The sequence below is a fragment of the Herpailurus yagouaroundi genome, unplaced genomic scaffold (assembly GCF_014898765.1).
Source record: "Herpailurus yagouaroundi ecotype Mexico unplaced genomic scaffold, PumYag 193, whole genome shotgun sequence".
Lineage (NCBI taxonomy): Eukaryota > Metazoa > Chordata > Mammalia > Carnivora > Felidae > Herpailurus > Herpailurus yagouaroundi.
In genome coordinates this window covers 1,690,405-1,709,312 of record NW_024412424.1, presented here as the reverse complement: position 1 = coordinate 1,709,312, position 18,908 = coordinate 1,690,405, and the positions used below count along the sequence as shown (strand labels likewise).

The following is an 18,908-nucleotide window of genomic DNA, read 5'->3' as shown; positions in this document are numbered from 1 at the left end:
AGACCCCGATCGGCAGTCCCCCGTCTGTGTTCCATGCACCATGCCTAGGGCCTGGACAGCCACACTTACCTCTGCTCCCTCGCCCTCCAGGGAGGCACAGAGCAAAGACAACAGAGGGGTCACATTTCACCTCCACCCCCCGAGCGGTCAGCGCAGCGCCCAGAGCTCTGGACAAGGCCTATGGCTTCAACCCGCGCTCCCCTCCCTGCTTCCCGACCCCGCTAAATCTGGCTAGAGTGCCCCCAGCAGGCCCCGGCACCCCCTAGCCTGCGGATTCCCACTCCTGGCCCTGGACGCCACGCTGAGCGCCTGGGGACGGCGGCTCCTCTGTGTGCCTTCCTGGTCTCGGGTTCGAAGGCCCTTGCTTCTCCTTACTTCTTGCTTTCATAGAAAGCAATGATGTCCTCAAAAGCGTTAATATCGAATCTGTGTAAACTAAACGCGTTCCTGGAGTGGGGACCCGCAGCCTAGGGGCCAGGCCCTGGGGAGACTGGCGTCACTTCAGCGAATGTGGGTCAGGGGCCACGTTCGGTCTTTGTGGTGGGGGGAAAACACACAAGCAAATAAAGAGAGGTGTTCGTTTTTCTCTTGCCCCCTTTTGAGTGAAAAAGCGGATTTAAAAATGTACCTCGTAAAATCAGGAAAAGGACACGCGGTGCTTTCAGACAAGTGACTTAGGGTCACTTGCCTCGGTAGCTAGTTCCACCTCCAACGCGTACGTTGTTATGAATCTCTTGAAGAGGTTTTTGTTGTGAAGGGCTCAAACATAAAATGATCTTTTCAAGTTTCAATATTTACTGGCCTGCTCCTTGGGTATTTGTGAGTGTTGAGAAAGAGGTTGGGAACTTGGCTGCCGCAGGGCCTTTGCGTGTGCCGCCCGCACCTGCCAGCACACCCTGCCTGCCTCGTCTGGCTCAACTGGTCCCTTCTCAGTACAGCCTGCCTGGCTCTCTCGAGACACCAGAAGTGTCCCTCCCCTGGCTTTGTCATTGCCTTGGATGTCTGTCCAGTATGGCCTATTTTTTTTTTTTTTTTTGTAACCCCACCTTCCTGAGAGTACTCGCTGCTCACTTCTACATTCAGTACAAACTGGGGTATGTGGGAGGCCCATGGCCACAAAATACCCTCATCGTCTTGCGTGCAATGACGCATACTGTGTTTCTGATGGCACATGAAGTAACTCGGCATATCTCTTTCAGGACACCCCGGCCAGCCTAGGGCAGGATGTGCTCTTCAATCAAGCCTGTTGCTCGGTGCAACCAGCAGCTTCTCGGCCCCACCCGCCAATGGCCATGACCGGCCGTGAAAAGAATCCTTTGTAAAGTGAGCCGTGCAACATCTCCCGAAGGCAGCTGATGCATGGAGGCCTGTCTTTCTGTGTGCAGAAAAGCGGCAACCAGATGCCATTTGTTTCTGGGTTCTTTTGGATTCACGTGGCAGTTGAGTTCCTTGTCCAGGTCAACCCCAACCTGGGTTCAGGGTGTAGGGTTTCTGGCATTGTTTGAAACAATTACTGCCACGGCATACTAGCTTCGGTTTGGACAAATCAAGGTCTCGCTCACCGGTACAGTTTTTCCGATGGGGTGCCGGGTCCTCTCTGCTGCTCTCCCAGGTGACTGTGGGTGCCGGGGCTGCCCAGACCTGCTGGGGACACAGAGCAGAGGGAGTTGGAGGCAGGGGTTGCCTCCCCAGGCAAGAAGGCCTTTGTCTCTTTCACAAAGGCTTTGATCTCAACTTAACTCGTTAAAAACAAACAAACAAAGAAAAAAACCCCCAAAACATGGGTGCCGGGCTGACTCAGTCAGTCGGGTGTGCAACTCTTGATCGTGGGGTTGTGAGTTTGAGCCCCACGCTGGGTGTAGTGATTACTTAAAAATAAAATCTTAAACCCCAAAACAAAAATAGTCCCTCAAATTTGGGCAGAGCAGGGAACTATGAAGTGTTTGATTCCCCCCCCCAAACAGCACTATTTAGTCCCTTTCTAAAAAAAATGTTTTTTTTACTTATTTTTGAGAGGGTGCAAGCCAGAGAGGGGGAGGGAGGGAGGGGAATAGACAGCAATGAGCCCGACGCGGGGCTCGAACTCACGGACCGCGAGCTCGTGGCCTCAGCTGAAGTCGGACGCTCGAGCCACTGAGCCACCCAGGGGCCCCTATTCCTACTTCTCATAAAGGCTCGATCCTCTCGATCCTCCTTCTAATCAATGCCCTTTGTCAAGTGGAACCCCGTGGCTGGGATCTGGGGCCGAGCTCCCTGGGGGGGGCCACTCAGCTGTTGTGGGCCTCGGGTCGTCCCTACAGAAGAACAGGGACGTGACTTCCTGCCTTGAGAGGATGGGGAGAATGAATTACACACCCCGGTGCGGAATTTCTGTTTGGGACAATCCGAGCTCTGGAGCAACACGGAGGTGGGGATGGCCACACGACGCGGTGAATGTGCCAAGAGACACAGAACTGTACATTTTAAAATGGACTGAGGGTCCCCCTCTCGACGGTGACACGTGGGCCCCTCCTACCTGCGGCCTTCTCCGCCCTCTCGGCCCGCAGGCGCCCGGCCTCCCGGAGCACAGCCATGGCCCGGATGGCGGCCCGGAGCACAGCCCAGCGGAACACGGCCACGGGGTCCATGCCGATGAGCTCCCGCACGTAGGAGCTGTCGCTGCCCCGCAGGAGGGCCACGATGTCCGGCCGCATGTAGTCCATGTTCTTTTCCCGGAAGTCCTGGTGGGGGAAGGAGGTGGGTGGTCACTCGCCTGTGACCGCCAAGGTCCTGGGGGCCTGGTGGGGCGGGGCCCATCTCCACAACACACAGGCGGGTCCTGTCCCCAGGGCCTTTGATGGTAAGAGCCAGGGATTTGGGGCTGTGTCTGAGGGTCCTGGACCCTCGCTCCGTACAATCTGATCAAGGGGATGGACCGAGCAGACGCCAGGAGGTAAGGGGCCTCCAGGGCATCCCCCTGTCCCTGTCCTGCCTCCCCGGCAGAGAAGGACCGGAGTGGTCACGGCAACAGACAGACGCGTACCTTGATCTGGTATTTCACTTTCCCCGCAAAGTGCTGAATGATGAACGCCGGCTCCATGACGGGGGTGCCAAGGAAGTACCTGTTGTCTTCATGCTGCTGTTTGAACTTGGCCAGCAGCGTCTGGCTCGTGGCATGGGGAAAGCTGGGAGGAGGATTGGGAGCTTTTAGCTGCAGGAATAGCGGCGATTGCCGGCTCTGCATCTCTCACGGGCCCTCTGTGGGTGAGGCCAGGGCCCTGGTGGCCCACGGGAACATTCGGCGCAGGCAAGACTGGGACCTGGGCCTCACCGCGGGCGGCTCCCAGGCATAATCCCAGGATGGGACTTCTGGTCTCAGATCTGTCTGTACCTGGATGCTGTGTTGTGGAGGGGGTCTTGCCTGCGCTCCCCTGTCATAGGGAGGGGCTGGGAGATGAGGGTGCCGCAGGGAGGGGGCAGGGAGGGCAGAATGAGGGACCTGTTGTAGCTGGCTATTTCTGCCCCCCAGGGAGGAAATGCTGCAGCTGGCTTTGACCCACCCTGCCGCTGCCCAGCCGCATCGCAAACGCAGGCTAAGCAACGTGGCTGACTCCCAGGGCCGAACTCCACGACTTAATGGGGGTGGGGTGGCGGAGGGGGAGGGTCTGCGGCTATGAAGCACACGGTTTCCAGGGCCGGTGAAAGGGTATGGAGTGAGGAACCTGCTCACCCAGGTGAAAAAACAAAAATACCGGTTTTGGGGCGCCTGGGTGGCTCAGTCGGCTAAGTGTCCGACTTCAGCTCAGGTCATGGTGTCGCGGTCCATGAGTTCGAGCCCCGCGTCGGGCTCTGCGCTGACGGCTGGGAGCCTGGAGCCTGCTTGGGATTCTGTGTCTCCCTCTCTCTCTCTCTGCCCCTCCCCTGCTCACACTCTGTCTCTCTCAGAAATAAACATTAAAAATTAAAAAAAAAAAAAATACCGGTTTCCTGTGCTATTTTAGAAAATCCCAATCAATGCAAAAAAAAAAAAAAAATCGACGATGAATAAAAACAGCAAGATTTTAAACAAAGACAGATCGGACCCTGCTCAGCCCAGCCCTGCCTCACATCCAGATCCAGCTCTGGGTTTCCCGGGAGTGACGATTTAGCCCTTCCTAGCACCCTGCCTCTTCTTTCATCTAAACATTCTCTCCCTGGACCCCAGTTATGAACGGAGGTGTCTGTCCCCTGTCCCAGATGGGGACTTGGTCTGAGGCAGGAGGTGAGCCTGATTCAACCCAGCCCCGCAGGGGCTTCAGAAGCAGACAAGTGGTTGATAAGAAGTTGGTGACAGAAAGATGTGTCCACATCCTGACCCCTGGAGCCTGGGAAAGTGACTTTATTCAGAAACAGGGTCTTTATGAATATAATTAGTAATTCAGATGAGGTCTTTAGGGTGGTGGAGTGGAATATTTATTTATTTAAAAGTTTATTTATGGGGCATCTGGGTGGCTCAGTCGGTTAAGCCTCTGACTTTGGCTCAGGTCACCATCTGGCGGTTCGTGAGTTCAAGCCCCGCGTCGGGCTCTGTGCTGACAGCTTGGAGCCTGGAGCCTGCTTCGGGTTCTGTGTCTCTGTCCCTCTCTCTCTCTGCCCCTCATCTGCTTACAATCTGTCTCTCTCTCAAAAATAAACATTAAAAAAATAGTTTATTTATTTATTTTGGGAGAGAAAGAGTAAAAGTGGGGGAGGAGTGAAATGAGAGGGAGAGAGAATCCCAAGCCGGTCCTGTGCTGTCGAGTGCAGAGTAAGAGAGTCGGGGCTCAAACTCACAACCCAAAACCAAGAGTCAGATGCTCCACCGAGCCCCTGGAATCTTTCTAAGAAGAGGAGACGAGACAAAGACAGAAGAGAGGGTGCCGTGACCGCAGAGGCAGAGATCGGGGTGATGTGGCTGTGAGCCAAGGAATGCCTGGGGCCCCCGGAAGCTGGGAGAGGTGAGGAAGGATCCTCCCCTACGTCTGGAAGGAGCACAGCCCTGCCGCCACCTTGATTTCGGCCCACTGATGCTGATTTTGCACTTCTGGCCTCCGGGACTGGGAGAGACTATGTTTCTGCTGTTTCAAGCTGCCTGCGCTTTGTGGTCATTACAGGAGCTGCAGGAAGCGAATTCAGTGAGTGAATTTTGGGGACTCCAGCTAGGTGACCAAGCGGGAGGCACTTTACAAACAAAGTTTCCAGCATTCACTGTGTCCCGTGGACGAGGGGGTGCCAGGCTTATCGGTAAATCCGGCATCTGGGCCCCGGATTCCGTGCACTGCCCTTTGCGAGGATGCATCACCCCGGAGCCCAGTTTCTAGACTCGGGCCCCAGGTCCCTTTCTTAAGAACTCCCAGGTGCGGGTGTGTTTCAGAGTTCAGCCACTGCATGTGTTAACATTTCTGTGATGATTGCTACGTGCATGGATAGGTCAGGATTTGTGGTTAAGTGAGTTGGACGAACTCAGAAGTTCTCGGGGACGGTGTGGATTCAGGGGGAGGCTCCAGGGGCTCGGGAACCAGCTCTGTGCGGGCACCGGGCCGTGGACACTTACTTGCTCTCTTCGTCCAGCAGATAGAAGAGCCCAGTGGGTTTCTTGCTGATCAGATGGATGCAGCCGACGTTATCCGTATAGTCAATGTTGTGCCACGAGATCCCTTCGCTCTGGTATTCCTCCTGCGGGGTTCGGCGGTTAGCTGAGAATGTCACTATCTCATGGCTACGTGCGTGTTTACATAGTACACGTTGTATATACACATATTTACGTATGCGTGTACCTATTTACACATACACATGTAAATAACACGATACACGTTAAGATAGCAATGGAGATCTATTAGTTATGGCGAAAGCACTAGTAACAGGAAACAAGAATGCACGTGTTTAAACATCCATCACATAAGATGCTTAAGATTGCACTTAAAACGTCCCAGGGGGTCAGTGAACTTTCTCTGTAAAGGGCCGTGGTAACGTGTTAAGCTTTATGAGCTAGACGGGGTCGGTCACGATTCTGCTGTTACAGTGTCAAAGAGGCCACAGGTGATAGGTAGCCAAGTGGGTGTGGCCATGTGCCAATAAAGGTTTGTTTGCCACAATTGGCTGTGGGGCCGGATTCGACCTGTGAGTTACCATTTGCTGGCCTCTGCTCTGGAACCGCAATGTCCAATAATGCGAGTGACCTACGTTAACTTCAAATTTTCTTATCACACTTAAAAATGTAAGGGGAGGCTGGGTGGCTCAGTCGGTTAAGTGTCCGACTTCAGCTCAGGTCATGATCTCACAGTTTGTGGGTTTGAGCCCCGCATCGGGCTCTGTGCTGACAGCTCAGAGCCTGGAGCGCCTGCTTCGGATTCTGTCTCCCGCTCTCTGCCCCTCCCTTGCTCTCTCTCTCTCTCTCTCTCTCAAAAATAAATAAACATTAAAAAAAAAAAAAAACAAAACGTAAAAAGAAACTAGTGAAGTTAACTTTAATAATACACTTCATTTAGACCCAATATATCCAAACTACGGTCCTGTCAACGTGTAAGCAATGTGAAAGATATTGATGAGGCGTTTTGTGTTTATAATCTTTTTCTTCCGCGCTACGTGTTTGCAATTGGCAGTGTTTCACTCTTGCCACACGCCTCAATTTGGACCAGCCGCATTTCGAGTGCTCAACAGCCAGAAAGAAAGTGTAATAGTAAAATCAGCTAGATATTTATGTAAACCCATCATTTTTTTCCCCCCTGCCAGAATCATCAGTGTAAAGGATAAATACATGGGTAAAGACGGCTGAGTGTTTGGTAGGGAAGAGACAGGTAAGCCAGACTGACAATATTCTTGACCAAAGCAGATCCTTCCAGGGCCACTGCACTGCTCTCCCATTGAATGGATTTTCGCATCTGAGCCGAGGGATGGTGCAAAATTGCCCAATGGACAAAAATATCCCCAAGGTCTGCCTCATCCAAGGCTGGGCAGGACTTTCCCACACTTTCTCTTTTGCAGAGAAAAATCCCAGGGCTGGTTCATCCACAACCTGGGCCCCGAGGGAGATCCCGAATCTGGCTCCTTCTGTCCCCGCCTTGGGCTGCACAGGCAACAAGACGGCCTTTCCTTACCTGTTCCAGTTTGAAAATGTGCTGGTTGAAATAATACTGAAGCTGCTCGTTGGCATAGTTGATGCAGAACTGTTCAAAGCTGTTCCTCTCGAAGTCTTCAAATCCGAATATGTCGAGGACCCCGATGGACAAGCACTGGGAAGACAGAGAAAATGGTTATTGCTGGTGCATCCTCCTGTGAAGCGCCCTGTTTGGCTGCGAGGGCTCTGTGCTCGGCCGGACGCTCTGCTGTCGCTGCCTTGGAATCCGTAACATGTGCACAAGGGGCCCCGTGTGTTCGTGGTGCACTGGGCCCTCTGCACTGCACCCCATCGGGTTCCTTGGGCCTGCTCCTCGGAGATACCCGCCTCTCACCCAATGCCACCCAGAGCCGCCTCGGTTCCCGACATCGCAGGCCACCTGCCGAGGACGTGCGACACTGAGCACGCGGCCTTCCCCGGCCCTGCCTGGTGGAGCAGGCAGGGGTGGGGGCCCTCACCGAGACACATTCTTCCATGTCTTTCTTGTTGAGGAGGGCGTGGTTGATCCGCAGCACGATCCAGTCGAACAGGGCGCTGTACAGGGACTTGGCCATGGAGTCGCGGGCAGTGATGGCCTGTGGGCACAAAGCAGAGAGTGTCATACCTTGATGAGGTGGGCCCCGGGCCGCACCACGCCGAAGTCTGCACTCGCTGGAAAATCCAGGATGTGACAATAAACGCCCAACTCTTCAGACACGCCTCCTCTCACTTTACACACCTCAGTCAGCGTGGACTCCCCGAGGCGAGGCGTGAACTATGAAGCCGGCAGCCTAAGGTTTAGCAAAGGCTGTCTCTCCAGCAGCCTGGGGACTAAGGATGTGACACAGGCTCAGGGAGGGCGCCTGGCCTGCCCGTGGGGACAACCAGCCAAGAGGCCGAACTGGGCTTAAAGCCAGGTCCCCTGCGGTTCTGGGAGCATCATGGGGATGCCATCGTGTGCATAAAAGCAGTAATGCCTTTTAAATTTAAAAAGAAAAAAAAGGGTGGGGGCGCCCGGGTGGCTCTGTCGGTTGAGCGTCAGACTTTGGCTCAGGTCATGATCTCACAGTTCGTGAGTTCGAGCCCCGTGTCGGGCTCTGTGCTGACAGCTCGGAGCCTGGAGCCTGCTTCGGATTCTGTGTCTCCCTCTCTCTCTGCCCCATCCCCACTCATGCTCTGTCTCTCTCTGTCTTAAAAATAAGTAAAACATTAAAAAAAAAAAGGTTTATTGAGGTCTAATTTGCATACGATAAATAAGAAATTCCTTCTCTGTATGTACTCAGATCTAAGTTGCAACAGATGTACCTGGCTGCAATTAAGATATACAACACATGGCTTTCCTGGGTGGTTGTGGAAATGGGGCCACGAGGCCCACGCCTGGCACCTTGCCCTTGGCGTTGAGCCCCTAAGGGCTAGCGGCGCCGCTGGGGTCTCGGGTGTCCTGTAGCAACTTTCACATAACATCGCAGGGTACCTTTGCCCTTGGGGGCTCAGAATGTCCACGGTGCCTGTTTAAGATGCCCACGCGGCCTCCACCACCAACTAAAAATCCCCCCAGTGGCTAGGTACTTTCCTGCGGCCATCCGAGTGGCAGGTCCCATCGCTCTTGACATGTAAAAATGCAAGAAAACCACATTGCCGGGAAGATATCTTGGCTGGGGCAAAGGCCAGAGAGAGAGGTGCCTTATCAAGATTTAGGGACCCACGTAATGGTTGTAAAAGTCATGCTCTAGCCTGGGGGGGGGTCAACTATCTTAAATGCTGGCTACAAGGTCAGTAGTTTCCGATAGGAGGGCCAGACGGTCTGTGTTGTGATGGCCCAGCTCTGCCCGTGCAGTAGAAAAGCAGCACCGAAACAAATGGGTGTGGCTGTGTGCCCCTGAAACTTTATTTACAAAAGTGGGCGGTGGGCTGGATTTGGCCTGCAGGCTGCAGGTGGCCGTCCTCTGCTAGTGAAAACCAGCATGGGAACACCAAGACAAACACGTGCTTCAGATTGTGTGTCTCCCTCTCTCTCTGCCCCTCCTGTGGTCATGCTCTCTCTCACTCTCTTTCAAAAATAAATAAAAACATTCAAAAAAATTTTAGAGAGAGAGAAAGAAGGAGAGCATGTGCGCAAGCAGGGGGGAGGGGCAGAGGGGGAGAGAGAGAGAGAGAGAGAGAGAAAGAATCTTTTTTTTATTTTATTTAAAAAAAAATTTTTTTTTCAACGTTTTTTATTTATTTTGGGGACAGAGAGAGACAGAGCATGAACGGGGGAGGGGCAGAGAGAGAGGGAGACACAGAATCGGAAGCAGGCTCCAGGCTCCGAGCCATCAGCCCAGAGCCCGACGCGGGGCTCGAACTCACGGACCGCGAGATCGTGACCTGGCTGAAGTCGGACGCTTAACCGACTGCGCCACCCAGGCGCCCCAGAGAGAAAGAATCTTAAGCAGGCTCCGTCATCAGTGCGAAGGCTGATGCAGGGCTCGATCCCAAGACCCCAGGACCATAACTTGAGCTGAAGTCGAGAGGCAGATGCTCAACCAACAGAGCCACCCAGGCGCCTCCTCCTCTGTCACTTTAAACATCGGAAAAAGACTATCCAGGCTGGCTGTTTCCAAAGCCCCCACCCTAAGTCACGGTTTGGGGCCTGGTGCCCCGTGAGAGCCCAGGGTGGCGCTCACCTCGCTGAGACTGTAGGGAAGGATGAGTTTGTCATTGGCCGTCACGGTTTTTCTTTTGGTCAGAACCTCCACCAGGATTTCTCGCTTCACCTGTTTCGAAGTCCAGGAGGGAGAGAAAGGGACGGGGGACAGAGGGCTTGTTGGGCAGGCCCTCCTGTCACCGGGGAAGGTGAGAGAAGGACCCCCAGCATCTGTACCGAAAGCGTGCCTCCGCCTACCCTGTGCTGTGTGCTATGCTCGCTGGGTTTCAGAACCGTTACACCCACAGGCTCGATGGCCCTGGGAGTATGGTCACATGGGCCCAGGTGTCACTGCGGGCCCGTGTGCAGCCTGCCAACCTGCATTTATAGACGTCGCTGAAGGCGTGGGCTCCTGGCCTGTTCCCTCCTGACCACCAAGCCCCCTCCACAAGCTAGAGGCGGGGGGTTGAGTGCCGGTGGATAAGGGACCGGCAGGTCCAATGAGAAAATGACCTTGCTGATCAAAGTATGGCTTTAAAGGGCCTTTCACAGGAGGGACCGAGGGGGGAGGCAGCCATGCCCAGGAGGCAGCCCTTTAAAAATAATGAAGGGATGCCCTTGAGGGCATTACGCTGAGTGAAATAAATCACACAGAGCAAAACGAGGACCGTATGATCTCACTCGTATGTGGAATCTAAAAAAAAACAAAAACACACACCAAAAAAACCCCCCAAACTGGAATGATGTGTGGTGACACATGTTAACGAGACTTATTGTGGTAATCATTTTGCAAGACATACAAATAGCGGATCATTATGTTGCAACCTGAAACTAATGTGATGTTGGAGGGCAATTATACTTCACTTAAAGAGAGAGAGAGAGAGAAAAACAGAAATGAGGAAGAGGCTTTGTACAGATGGCGGGGGGAAGCAGGCGGACAAGCCCTGGCTCACAGAAGCGCAGCCACCACGGCCGAGCCCAGCAAGCAGTACCTTCAGGAGCTGTGACAGCGTGTCCAGCACCTCGGAGGGCCCGACCTCCAGACCTTCGTCTCGGCCCGTGGCTCTCTTCTTGTACGTGACATTGCCCAGGTACAGGATGGCAGAGAGGACGGAAAAAATCCTGGGGGAGCAAAGGAGCCTGGGTTGGGGACATTTCCAGAGTCGTAAGACGATAGAAGCTTCCAGCCAATTGGGCTGAATTCGTAAAACCAGCCAGGTCCGGTCAGAACATACGAAGTTAAAAAAAAAAACAAAAAACGTCCAATCTCATGGTCAGGGACCCTTTGTGGAACGTACGTGACTTCGGAGGCAGATGGCACACCTCCCCCCTCTCCCCCCAGTGGGGGGGGGGGGGTGGTTACAAACTTTTTGTATGGAGGCCTAACATCCATGAAAAAAAAAAATTCCAAAAACTATGTCACCATGCATAAAGAACAGGCAAAGAAAGCAAACAACTCTCAAGCACAGAGCTTGATGAACCGTCGCAAAATATACGCAGTCCTGTAACTAGCACTCAGAGTAAGAGACAGAACATTCCAGGCACTGGAACCCACCCCAGGCCCTGCAGAGGAACTGCTGTCCTTGTAGCGAACGCTGTCCGTGAACTGGATGTCACGGACATGACATGAACGGAACGGATGTTCCGTCCGCAAACGGATATGTACTTGTATCTGGCCTGTCACTGGAACACTGTGGTGCGTGGGCGGGGGGGGGGGGGGGCGGCTATGCATGTTACCGCGTATAGACCTGGCTTGTGCATTCTTAGCATCTCGGCCTTGGCACTGCTGATGTGCGCGACCAAATCATTCTTTGCTGCAGAGGGCTGTCCCCTGCACCGCGGGGTGCCTCCGCCTACGAGATGCTGGTATAGCATTGTCCCTCCTCCCCCACCCCTACACAGTGTGATAACCAAAAATGTCTCCAGATACGGTGCCCCGGGAGAAGACCACTGCTGTGTGTGGAGTCCAGAGGTCCGCAATCTACGGTCCGTTATCGTCCGGCCTCTGAGCTGAGAATGGTTAAGTTTTTAAGAGTATGGTTAAGAAACTAAACACAACACAGAGAAGAACATGTAACAGGGACCGTCTGGCCTTCAAAATGGAAAATTTTACTATCTGACCCTTTACGGAAAGTTTGCCAACCTCTGCACCATATATAGCTGTTTATTTATTTAATCTCCTGCTGGTGGGCATGTGTGTGTGTGTGTGTGTGTGTGTGTGTGTGTGTGTGTGTGTGTGGCGGGGGGGCGCGGAATTCAATCTTTTTGGCTGTTAATAACGAGGCTGTCGTGTGCGTGTCTTTGGGCACACGTGCGCATTTAGTTGTGCACACACAGCTCTGGTAGAGCCTGCAAACATTTTTCCAAAGTGGCTGGCCTGACGTGTGCCCTTCCAGAAGCGGGCACACGTCAGGCCAGCCACCCGCTGGGCAGGTGTGGAGAAGGCCCCCGTGTGGCTTCCAAAAACAATCAAAAAAATTTTTAATTGTGGCAAAAATACACGGCAGGGAACATTCAGGACCTTAACCACGTTTAAGTGTTAAGCACATGTGCGTTGTTGGGAGAAAGCCCCGTGGCCTTGTGTCTCCCAACGACTAATGACGAGCGAGCCCCTCCTCCTGTGCCCATCATCACCAGGCAGCCTTCCTTAGTGCCTTAGTTCCTGCTGGGCCATCAGTCAGCTCTCAGAAGTGCCCGGTAAGGTGTGTGTGTGTGGGGGGGGTGTCCGCGCAGGAGAAGGTGGGCCGGCCGGCCCGCCCACTTACTGCTTCTTGGTGGCAGGGAGGAAGCCCACCATCTCCATGGCCTGCTTGAGTCTTTCAAAGTCATGCTTCAGGTCTTCTCCATCTTCGATCTTCAAGTTATGCTGGAAAACAGTCAGGGGCACGCTGGGTATTTCTGGGCCGGTGAGGGTGGCGTGCAAGACGGATTTTGGCTGGAACCGAGGGGGCAGGGCTCGGGACACGGGGGATGAATGGGCCCCTTTATGCCGCCTCCCTCTGGGCCGCCTCGGAGTCTGTTCGGAGGCCCAGCGAGGGCCCGGGCAGACAGCCTCTGACCGCCCGGTGGCGCGTAAACAGCCCGTGGGGAACAGAGGCAGCGTTTGTGGCCGGGGCTCGGGGCTGTTTACCTGGTTGAGGTAGAAATAATCTTCAGGCTGCTTGAGCTGAAATTCTTGACGCTCTTCCTCGCTGACCCCAAGTAACAAGTAATAAAACACGTGATAGTTCCTGTGGGTCCGAATGGGGAGGAAAAATGCGTTTTGGGGGGCCAAGCAGCAGTTACGCTTCAAGCCACTACTAATACCGTTTATGGGAAGGAGGGCGCCTCGAATACGTACAAATTTGAGACAATACGTCGATTCCCGTTACGTCTTGAGAAGAAAATGAAGCTGTGAGCTTTGCCAGTGACTACGTTTCTGGGGCTGGGGGCGGGAGGGGGGGCTTACTCTGGGGAAAAGCCCGGGGGAGGCACAAAAATAAGGGTGAAAGGTGGCTTTCAGGAGGTAGGAGTGCAAAGCTGGCGGCCACAGAGCAGCTCACTCCGGGGAGACGGGCCGCTGCCTCCCGTGGGGCCAAGCCACCTGCTTCTCTCCTTTGTGCGGGAAGAAGGCAGATATGGCGGGTCACTGAGAAAATTTCCTCTTACCTCTCGTCCTTCTCTTGAGAGACCAGGCGAGACTTTTCCAGCAGGTATTTTTCCACCACAGCCCTGTCATTAAAAGGAAAAAAAAAAAAAAAAATGAAGGGAGAAAATGTTACCTTTTGATATGCTTTTCTGGAAGGAACGGGTGTCGTCTGTTACACCATTAGGACACCAGCTGTGGACTAACTTCCTTTGACCCAAGGTAAACCACGGGCGCCTAAATCACCTCTAGAAATACGATCAGCCTACGGGCGCCCGGATGGCTCGGGTGTCTGACTCTTGTCAGGTCGTGATCCCAGGGTTGTGGGGTCGAGCCCCTCGTTGTGCTCTGCACTGAGCGTGGAGCCTGCTCGGGATTCTCTCTCTCTCCGCCCCTCTCTTCCTTGTGTGTGCACACATGCGTGTGCTCTCTCTTAAACATTAAAAAAAGACGGGGCGCCTGGGTGGCGCAGTCGGTTAGGCGTCCGACTTCAGCCAGGTCACGATCTCGTGGTCCGTGAGTTCGAGCCCCGCGTCGGGCTCTGGGCTGATGGCTCAGAGCCTGGAGCCTGTTTCCGATTCTGTGTCTCCCTCTCTCTCTGCCCCTCCCCCGTTCATGCTCTGTCTCTCTCTGTCCCAAAAATAAACAAACGTTGAAAAAAAAAAAAAAATTTAAACATTAAAAAAAGAGAGATTCTCTCTCCGCCCCTCCCCCACCCCCCCCAAAATCTAACTATAAGATGATAACAGGTTCGTTTTCTACTTTTTCTACAGCTTTATTACCGATACAGACCGCGCGTGCTTCAACCGGGTGATTTTTGACTGGATCCTTCCATAATCTACACATTTTCTTTCGAGAGCTTTACCAGCGGTCCCTGACGTATGACAAGTGAAAAGCGTGTGAACTGGTGACTGGTGGTGACACCTGTGTGCCCGCCACCATGACCAAGCTTCCTGGGCCTTGGTCATCCCTCCCTGCCTCCCACCCCACCCCGAAACAGCCACCGATCGGCTCCGCTCTAGATTAGTTTGCATTTTCTAGAATTTGAAAGAAATACGAGCGTTCGGTATATATACTGTGTCTGCCTTGTCACCTCGGCCCAATGATTCTCGGATTCAGCCACATGGGGGCATGTACCAGAACTCCATTCCTTCTTATGGCTGGACCCGCCACATTGCGTCGGCCTGTTCATCAGCCGAGGGATGTTTGAATGTTTGCTGTGTGGCCCTAGGGCAGGGGCCAGGGACCTCTGCTGCCATACTCTGAATGCTGACAGCAGTAATGGCGAATTTTCCTTCAGCATCCTTCTTTTCTGTTAGTTTATTTACTTATTTTGAGGAGACAGAGAAAGCGCAGGCATGAGTGGGGGGAGAGGCAGAGAGAGGGAGGAGAGAGAGAATTCCAAGCAGGCTCTGAGCTGTCAGCGAAAAGCCTGATGTGGGGCTCGAACTCATGAACCGTGAGATCGTGACCTGAGCCGAAGTCAGACGCTCAACTGACTGAGCCACCCACAAACCCCAGCATCTACTACTTTCTAAGCACTGGTTTGCAAGGATTAGGTGCCCTGAATCCTTCCACCCGGGGGGCGGGCACTGTGGCTTCCACTGATAGATGAGGTACTAAAAACTGAAGAGGCCACATGTTGCCTGGGACTCCACAGGAGGGAAGTGGCCTGGCGGGGACCCAAGCCTGCATTGGCCCTGCTCCCTGCACACTCTCTGGGGCCAGAGGGGCTGGTCTTTCACGGGTTCCACCATCACCACAGGTGGGAGCTGGAGAGCTCTGCAGGCAACCCTTGTTTGAGCCTCTTGTGTTTTTAATTTTCTTTTTTTTTTGTTTTATTTATTTATTAAAAAAAAATTTTTTTTTTAACGTTTTATTTATTTTTGAGACAGGGAGAGACAGAGCATGAACAGGGGAGAGTCAGACAGAGAGAGACACAGAATCTGAAACAGGATCCAGGCTCTGAGCTGTCAGCACAGAGCCCGACGCGGGGCTCGAACTCATGGACCGAGAGATCATGACCTGAGTCGAAGTCGGCCGCTTAACCGACTGAGCCACTCGGGAGCCCCTTTATTTATTTATTTTTTAAACAGAAACAGAGATAGAGCATGAGCAGGGGAAGGGCGGAGAGAGAGAGGGAGACACAGAATTGGAAGCAGGCTCCAGGGTCCGAGCTGTCGGCACAGAGCCTGACGCGGGGCTCGAACTCACGAGCTGTGAGATCATGACCGGAGCTGAAGTCCGATGCTCAACCGACTGAGCCACCTGGGAGCCCCGGAGCCCACTGTGTTTTACAGGAGAGGCAGCTAGTGGCCGAGGGGTGGCAGGGTGGGGGCGTGGGGGCAGCACCGGGCCTCTGATCCAGGGCTTCCTGGAGGTCACCTGCCTCTCTCTTCAGGACAACAGTCTTCTGTCTGCAGCCTTGCCTGGGACACATGCACACAAAACATGCACGGGTGGGGCTCCACGGGCTCCGCCTGTGTCCTCTCTTCTTTCAAGCCCATGTTTCTTCTATTTCTTGCCCCAGCTAGTAACTATTTTAGTTATCGGTGGTTTGTTCTCCTGGGGAGGGAGGCTGCATCTGGTTCTAGAATCAGACTCCTGTTTGAATCTACCCCTGTGGCCAATTCCCTGTGCTGTGTCAGCGTAAGGGGAGGACAGTGACCCCTCACTGGCACTGAGTTGTCATTTGACGATGACAGCCCCTTCCCTTTCCTGATCATTTTTGAGGCCCCAGGCCCCTATGGCGGGCTTGTAGGGGGCCAGCGATCCCCCGACACGGAGCCACTGAACCCACAGGAAGACGAGGCCTTGCAGATTGGGGAACTGGAAGAAGCCTCGGACTGTCCCTGACCCTTAGCCTCCATAGGAAATGGCACTGAGAAGTGTCACCTCCCCAAAAGCAGAACCGGGTCTGGGCCTGCTCTTCTCCAGCTGGCCATGGCCACTCCCCGGACAGGAAGTGCACCTCCTCCTTGGAGCGTGGGCAGGCCATGGTCATGGGCCGAGGTGGGACTTCCTCTCCTGAATCTGAGGCCACACATATGACTTTCAGAAGTTGGTCTCTAAGATCCTGCCACAGAGGCCTCTGGCCCTGAGCTTGACGGGAGGCTGTGGCAGGAAGAGCAGGCTGTACCAGTTAGCGGAGGGCCAGCCCTTGCTGGCATACTGGGTCGCGGACGGTGGCCCCCAGAAGCAATGTCCACTTGGACCCTGTGAATGTCACCTTATTTGGAAAAAGGGTCTTTGGAGATGCGATTAAGGGAAGGATCTGGAGATACGATCATCCTCCATGATCAGGGTGAACCCTGAATCCAAGGACAAATGTCCTGAAAGGTAGAAGAGAATCACCGAGAGACACAGAGGAGAAGGCCACGTGATGCCACGTGGAAGCAGAGATTGGGGTGATGTGGCCACAAGACCCCAAGACAGGCCTGGGGTCACCAGAAGCTGCAAGAGGGGCATGAAGAACCCTCTCCCGTGGCCTCCGGAGGGAGTGCTGTCCTGCCTACGTCTTGATTTCTGTATCTTCAGGGCTGGGAGACAACAGACTCCTGTTGTTCTGAGCCCCCGGTTCGTGGCACTTTGTTAAGGCAGCCCCAGGACACCAAACACAGGCCACACAGAGGAGTGAGCTGGGAGCAAGGGCTCTAGTGTCTGGCCCACGGCTGCAGAGCCAGTCCGGGACCCAGGAAAACATGAGGCAGCCTTCTGGTGTCTCTGGTCCCCTGACGGAGCCCCCAGGACTGCAGACAAGGTATAATTCTGGGCATCTCTGGCTGGTCAGTTGCCCTGCAACGTGGGTGGGTGGCGGTGCCCGTGGAGGGGCCCAGCAGTGCTGGGCGGGGGGACCACTGGATGGTCTGGGGGGGGGGGGCTGAGGAGCCAGAAGAGAAGTGTCATTACTGGGGGGCCCCTCACCCATACCACCCTGGAGCCAGTGGGAAAAAGGAAAGAAGCCAGAGGCTGAAGGACTCGGGAAAACAACATTCCTGCTTGTGCCTTGAATACGAACTGTCATTTGAAACCATCATCAGGTTAGAGGGACAGAAGAACCTATATAATTTGGACCCTATCCCCGGGCCCTGCCACTTGAGGACTTCTCCATTCCCGAAATGCCGGAGCCTTCTCTAGGCCTCTAGTCCTGCTGCTTAGCTCTCCCCACATCGAACATTTGGGGCTTCTCACCCCGCTGCTCAGAGCATCACCTGGAACGGGTGTAAATCTGCCGCCACTGCAGACCCTCACATCAGTATGTGGAAGCAGAGGGGCGCCTGGGGGGCTCAGTCGGTTGAGCGTCTGACTTCGGCTCAGGTCATGATCTCACGGTCCGTGGGTTTGAGCCCCGAGTTGGGCTCTGGGCTGACGGCTCAGAGCCTGGAGCCTGCTTCGGATTCTGTGTCTCCCTCTCTCTGCCCCTCCCCCGCTCATGCTCTGTCTCTCTCTGTCTCAAAAATAAATAAACATTAAAAAAAATTAAAAAAAAAAAAAAAGAATGTGGAAGCAGGGAGGATCCCTTTGAATAACCTTGGATTGTGCCAAGATGCCTTTTTTTTTTTTTTTTTTTCTTTCCACTTTGAGAGAGTTTTATTGGCAAGGGTGCCTGTGTGGCTCGGTCGGTTAAGCGTCCAACTTCGGCTCAGGTCATGATCTCATGGTTCGTGAGTTCAAGTCCCACATTGGGCTCTCTGTCAGTGCAGAGCTCACTTCACATCCTCTGTCCATCCCCCTCTCTCTGCCCTGCCCTTGCTTGCTCTCTCTCTCTCTCTCTCTCTCTCTCTCTCTCAAAAATAAAATAAAAAAAAAAAGAGTTTTATTGGCCCATAAGACCTTTGCATAGTAAAAAATACCCAAAACACTGTGTAGTATTCAATCACAATTACGTTTTAACCAACTGCAACTACCCAGAATGCTTTTTTTTTCAGAATATATACTTAAAAAAAATTTTTTTTAAACATTTATACATTTTTGAGAGACACAGAGAGACAGAGTGTGAGCAGGGGTGGGGCAGAGAGAGAGAGGGAGGCAGAGAGAGAGAGGGAGACACAGAACCTGAAGCAGGCTCCAGGCTCCGAGCTATCAGCACAGAACCGGATGCAGGGCGCAAACCCATGAACTCTGAGATTGTGACATGAGCCCCCCAGGCGCCCCCAGAATATACACTTTTTAAACAAGAAATCCTTCAGAATAGAATTCTTAAATGACATGGCTTAAACACTATGACAAAACAGATAATTCCTTATCATGTTAATTCGCTGCACACAACTGCCAGATATTTTCATAAGCATAACTGCTACACAGAGTGTAAATGAGCACGATTTCAACGTTACACATATAGCTGAGGTAACCATGCCTTCAGAACTCACATTTTCGGCCACAAAATGCTGGTCTGTTTTAACTTCCACCAGGCAATCAACTTCACAGCCCAGTTACCACCCACCCACTCACCCATCTACCTGATCCATCCATCCATCCATGAACCCATCAACCTACGAACTCAGCCACCTATGAATTTATCCATCTAGCAAGAGCCTATCCACCTCCCCACCTCCCCAATCCAT

At 53.4% G+C, this 18,908-nt stretch overlaps 1 protein-coding gene across 9 annotated transcripts in view; it reads right to left on the bottom strand.

The window, feature by feature from the left end:
• MYO9B (myosin IXB) overlaps positions 1-18,908 on the bottom strand; it is a 95,186-nt gene that overhangs the window by 23,859 nt on the left and 52,419 nt on the right. For 4 of the 9 annotated variants that reach the window (XM_040444839.1, XM_040444842.1, XM_040444846.1 and 1 more), the window contains exons 4-14: positions 13,368-13,430; positions 12,850-12,949; positions 12,485-12,585; positions 10,712-10,841; positions 9,760-9,849; positions 7,573-7,689; positions 7,095-7,229; positions 5,552-5,673; positions 3,023-3,164; positions 2,516-2,720; positions 1,563-1,644 (exon numbers count right to left, since the gene is read on the bottom strand). In XM_040444839.1, coding sequence (XP_040300773.1) covers positions 1,563-1,644; positions 2,516-2,720; positions 3,023-3,164; positions 5,552-5,673; positions 7,095-7,229; positions 7,573-7,689; positions 9,760-9,849; positions 10,712-10,841; positions 12,485-12,585; positions 12,850-12,949; positions 13,368-13,430 — 1,287 coding nt within the window. Of the gene's footprint in view, positions 1-69; positions 85-1,562; positions 1,645-2,515; positions 2,721-3,022; positions 3,165-5,551; positions 5,674-7,094; positions 7,230-7,572; positions 7,690-9,759; positions 9,850-10,711; positions 10,842-12,484; positions 12,586-12,849; positions 12,950-13,367; positions 13,431-18,908 lie in introns of all 9 variants that reach the window. The other 5 variants (XM_040444841.1, XM_040444843.1, XM_040444848.1 and 2 more) reach the window with 3 other exon arrangements.